Genomic DNA, 5,424 nt, shown 5'->3' on the forward strand with positions numbered 1-5,424 from the left:
ATATGCTGATGATATAACCATTGTAACAAGATGGAAGAAGAAATGTATAATATAAATATATGTACAATTAGAATGAAGATTGGAAAGAATTGGAATTACTTGCTACAGTTGGTGAAAGTTAATGACTTTCTTTCAAATTAAAAGAAATAATTCATGAAATAATTTCCCGAGAATAGCAGGAGGCATACGTTTTGGCCCCTGCATCATGCAGGGAGAGTTACATCATTTCATTATCTCTCCTCAGATTGAGGGGGGGGGGCAGTTGCCCCCTACTTTTTGACACTTTTGCCCCTGCACTATGTTAACACCTTATCTACCAAGAGAAAGTAAACTGTCCCTGCCCCCAATTTAGATACCTTGCCCCCCCAGTTTTGGAACCCAATCGCCGCCACTGCCTCCCTTATTCTGGAATCAGTTCTCAACTGCGGTGATCTAGTCGCTAGCGCGTCTGACTTCCACACGGGAGACCCGGTTTCGATTCCCAAGGTGGCTGATCTAAGATCTCAATTTTTCTAGCCTTGTTCAGGAATAAATCGGCTCAAACAGCCTAAAATCAATGGATAACTGGAGGCAACCCTGGCGGTCGAAGCGTGGTGCTGATCACGTCACCTCCAAAATGGCCGAAATAACATCCCCTAAATGTGCCTTCTTGGCACGGTGCTATATTCACCGGGAACTTTACCTATTACCTTTACCTAGAAGTTGAATTTCTTAGTTTATGTGCAGATTACATACTCAGAGTCTCCAGTGCCGGCCATAGGGAGGGTCAACTCGGGCAGTCGCCCGAGGCCCTATGCTTGAGGGGGTCCCGCACCAGGTAAAAAAAATACATAGTTGGTGTAAGGTTTATTGCGAGTATATAAGACGCTGGTGCTTCCAATTAAGCAACCAATGTGATTTTTCCTGACCTTATGGATTGTTCTAGCACACTTAAAAATATCAAGAAAATAATGAAATAATATTCTAATCAAAGTACTGCATAAAAACAGTGTTCAAATATTTCAATCAAAAATAATTAATATGCACTAATGAATCATTAAGTGATAATAGGTGTACAGCGTGTTCCGTTCAAACCTACCACATTTCAATTGATCATTGCTAAAAGGTTATGAAACATAATGGAATGCGAGTGGTACTGTACGAAAGAGAAACTCAAAGAATTTTATTGCGTGACCTCGAAGTTCACCGTTCTCTCACTATGCAGCGCCACAATCGCATAAAGCACAATGGCGACTCCGCAGCAGCGTGCACAATCTGTATTCTGGTATGCAGAGACCAAATCAATCATTACAGTCCAAATAAATTACCGGAGAGAATATGGAGGTGTAGCACCTGATGGGAAAACCATTAAAGCATGGTGTGCGAAGTGTTAATAAACAATCCGGAGGTTTGATTGGATATTATTCGTGTTACAAACGGTGCACACATACAGGTGTGTTAGAGTTCAGTGTAGAGCTGTATTGGTGTATTCGTGTTTAGTGCTTCATGCAATAAAATCATTTGAGTTTCTCTTTCATAATGATGTGAGGTTTGCACAAACAAACAACATTGTTTACAAACCAATAAACAAGGGAGTGACCGTCACAATTTGTTACCAGATGACCATGGATTACACATCACAGTCTGGACAAATGAAAGGTTCTTTAGCAAACTTAGTGACTCCTACACACTCTACGTGAACATAAAAGTAACAAATGTCATATTTGCTCATGTTCTTATTTTCTCCTCCGTTATAAACCGGACTTTAGATTAGAGTATAAACTAAGTACATTGTTGTAAAGTACAAATTATTAGCTATCAAAATATGAACTAGAGGTATAAACACCTATCACTTGGAAGATATAGAAAGTAATAACTTACTTGTGCAATATTATATCACGAAGAACACATTCACGAGGTTCAGCTAGTTTGCTTCTTTGTCCTCAAGTTACTGCACTATAGGTACAGCCAACAGGTTCAATCATGTCATTCGGACAGTCTAAATGACATACTGACGCTAACTGTTGAATTAACCTTGCAACTACATGGAAACAGCAAATGGGCGATATTGAGTACTAGGCCATATTGGGTTCAGGTACCATTAATTGTTTATTAATTGTAATAACGTTTAAATTGTGATCGTAGGACACCTGTATTTCAGACTAAGGAACAAAAATCTATTTTTTCGGACATCTGAAAAATTTTGGTTGTAGGCCACGCCGCACAACATATAGGGTGCTTTCCAACGTTCTTTAGTGTGTCGGTGTCCTCCCTGGTGGCGCAGTGGTAGCGTCGTCACCTTGTAATCAAGGGGTCCCGGGTTCGATACCCGGTGGAGGCACATAGTGGTACGGATTCCACTTGCTACGTTCCCCGGAATATACTCAAAGAATCAACTTACGTTTATTCCTCAACGGCGAGCCTGAGACTTATCAGCCTACTATGAAGCCCTCAGGTTGTGGGAAATCAGATAGGGATATGCTAATGTTAATATATTACACTAGAACTCACAGTTAAACTTCTTATTACAAACAAAAGTGTATTAAATTCATAATTGTTCTTCACTACACAAATTAAAACAGTCACATTTCCAAAATCACTTCCATTATTCCAGAAACATCCATAATATCTCTCACCTCTCCACTCACAATCCAATGTTTTCAGGTTAGTCCATAACCATAAAAGACTACCCAATTGAACAAAACAAATTACGTCATAATAGACAATTAACATTTTACACCTAAAATTATACAATAAGTGGGTGCGTATCCTCCCACAAACAAAAATAAAATTAACAAAATGAAAATGGAGTAAATTTTCTTTTTCAAAACTCTAGGGCCATCCACTCAACTCAAAACTGCTTCTCAGTTTCTTGGAGTGGAGGACGGGGCAGACGTATTCCAAGTGGTAACATCTAATTGTTTAACACTAGTTTCTCCACTATCGAAATCTTCCGTCTGTGTAGCACTTTCTTTCCTCCTCCAATTGTAGTTACCTCTATACCGGTTATAGCGATGTGGGGAGAAATTATTATTACCATACGAACTTCTTCTTCGGAATGGCGTTCTTATTTCTTCTCCAGAAGATCGCTGTGATCCCTCGCAGTTCCTTCTTCTATAGAACCCGCTTCTATTTTCTTCTCCTGAAGGATTGTTACTTTGTCGAGCGCTACCACTGAAGTTCTCATTATCAGATATTCCGCTACCAGCAGACACCTTCGCTGAATTGGGTTGATTTCTGGAGAACGTCAATTGCCTAACTCCAGCTTGGTTGGCTCTTCTGTCCTCAAATCTCGGGTTTTCTCTCCTCCATCCCTCAAGTTGCTCCGAGGCTTCATATCTTCCCAAGAAGCTGGTAAGTTGGTCCATGTTGCGTGGATCGCGAGTAAGTACCAACTGACGCACTCGCAGCGGAAGTTGACTAATAACCAAGTTCAGCGCTTCGCTTTGGTCAACACTATCCACAAGATTACAATAAGAGCCATATGTGTCCCAGCAATATTCTTCAAGTGAGAGGCCACAGCTCCTCGCATACCGTTTGTTTCTCAGAGTCTGCATTTCCCTTTGTTTGGCATCAGCAGAGGCACATTGTTTTCTAAAGGCAGAACAAAAGTGTTCAAAAGTCTTCCACTTCTTCTCATTTGCAACAAACCACGCCTTAGCCTTTCCTACCATAAGAGAGGGCAATAACTTCAATCTAAAAATCATAGGAACATTCATTAGATCCAGGTATGTTATTAGCTCTTTTAAATACCTCTCAGCAGAGACAGTATTAATCTCTCCAGCAAACTTTGAAAGAGCGTTAACATCAGACATGCGAAAAGATTTGTAGGAACTATTCTTATAAGCATTGTCACGAGATATCTCGTCCTGTCCCCATCTCTCAGACTTTCCATTATTATGTCTCTTCCTGGGCTTTGTAATTTTCCTAGTTTCAGTTTCCTCAGAACTAGAGGAAACTGCAGAGCAAGAACTTGACGAGTAACGATTTCTTTTCCTCATCTTCTCCTTGGAATCACCTCTCGTTGTTGAACCGTTCATTCCCGATTGAAATACAACTTCACCATTTTGAGAAGGTTCTAGAACCCGACAGCCTGCCATTAACATCTGTAGTTGATCGACCTGCCTATCTACAGATGCGACTTTCTCCGTAACTTCTTCAAGTTTCTTTTCTTGCCTTCTCTGATTTAGCTCTAAATTATCAAGTAATTCTGAGGAACCTTGTGTTGCTTCTGGCCTTGCAATTATTTCAACAATCTCTATTCGTCCCCTCAATTTCTCAATTTCATTTTCCATTTCCTTTTCTTTAGCTTCTCTAGATGTTTTCTCCTGTGTCAAGTCTAAGTTCCACTTGTCATAATCCTCCTTTTGTTTTTCTTCCAGCTTTAGAATTAATTCAGCTACTTGCTGCCTCTCACACGCAATTTCCTTCCTCAGAGTCTCCTTAATTTCTCTACATTCCTTTCGCCCCTCTTCTATTCTAAATAATAATTCTTCCTTATCTTGACTGAGCAGCTTCATCAATTCTCCTCTTTCTTCATTCCTTTTTCTCTCTTGTTCATTTCTTATCCTTTCCTGTTCCTCTTTATCTTCTCTTCTGATTCTTTCTTGTTCATTTCTTATCCTTTCCTGTTCCTCTTTATCTTCTCTTCTGATTCTTTCTTGTTCATTTCTTATCCTTTCCTGTTCCTCTTTATCTTCTCTTCTGATTCTTTCTTGTTCATTTCTTATCCTTTCCTGTTCCTCTTTATGTTCTCTTCTGATTCTTTCCTGTTCCTCTTTATCTTCATTTCTTTTTCTATCTTGTTCATTTCTTATCCTTTCCTGTTCCTCTTTATTTTCTTTTCTTATCCTTTCCTGTTCCTCTTTATCTTCTTTTCTTATCCTTTCCTGTTCCTCTTTATCTTCTTTTCTTATCCTTTCCTGTTCCTCTTTATCTTCTTTTCTTATCCTTTCCTGTTCCTCTTTATCTTCTTTTCTTTTTCTATCTTGTTCATTTCTTATCCTTTCCTGTTCCTCTTTATCTTCTTTTCTTATCCTTTCCTGTTCCTCTTTATCTTCTTTTCTTATCCTTTCCTGTTCCTCTTTATCTTCTTTTCTTCCCATTTCCATTTTCTCCATCAGGGTTTGAAACAACTGTTCCAAAAAAGGACTTCCTTTATTACCCTTCTCTTTACAAATTAGACATTTCAATTCTTCCTCCTACTGCGATTTTGTCAAAGGATAACCAGCATAACGTAAGTGGAAGAAGCTTCTTTTACAATCGTTGCACTCGACCTCTTCATCATCAGCTTTCACTTTATCGGAACAGCAACTTAAAGTATCCATTTTTAACTTACGACGATCACTTCTTAAATTACGCTTCTGCATACCCTACTCAAACACATTTATCGAGTCCCGCGTTGCGGCGCCAAAAAGTTTACACCTGCTACGTTCCCCGGAATAT

The 5,424-nt window shown here is 39.3% G+C and overlaps 1 protein-coding gene across 1 annotated transcript; it reads right to left on the reverse strand.

The window, feature by feature from the left end:
• Positions 1-3,046: 3,046 nt before the first annotated feature.
• On the reverse strand, positions 3,047-5,099 carry LOC146003384 (uncharacterized). The gene is made up of 2 exons (XM_083141664.1): positions 3,836-5,099; positions 3,047-3,216 (listed from the first exon to the last, which is right to left on the reverse strand). Exons 1-2 carry the CDS (start codon positions 5,097-5,099, stop codon positions 3,047-3,049), a joined length of 1,434 nt encoding a protein of 477 aa, XP_082997790.1.
• Positions 5,100-5,424: the final 325 nt, after the last annotated feature.

This window comes from Lepisma saccharinum, chromosome 20 (assembly GCF_977018435.1).
Source record: "Lepisma saccharinum chromosome 20, izLepSacc3.1, whole genome shotgun sequence".
NCBI classification, from domain to species: Eukaryota; Metazoa; Arthropoda; class Insecta; order Zygentoma; family Lepismatidae; genus Lepisma; species Lepisma saccharinum.

Bases quoted from the DNA above. Each gene is read 5' to 3' on its own strand.
- LOC146003384 (XM_083141664.1), bottom strand. From the start codon at position 5,099: ATGGAGAAAATGGAAATGGGAAGAAAAGAAGATAAAGAGGAACAGGAA. The intron at 3,217-3,835 runs GTGACAATGCTT...GACGTTCTCCAG, and splicing joins GGGACAGGACGAGATATCTC to AAATCAACCCAATTCAGCGA.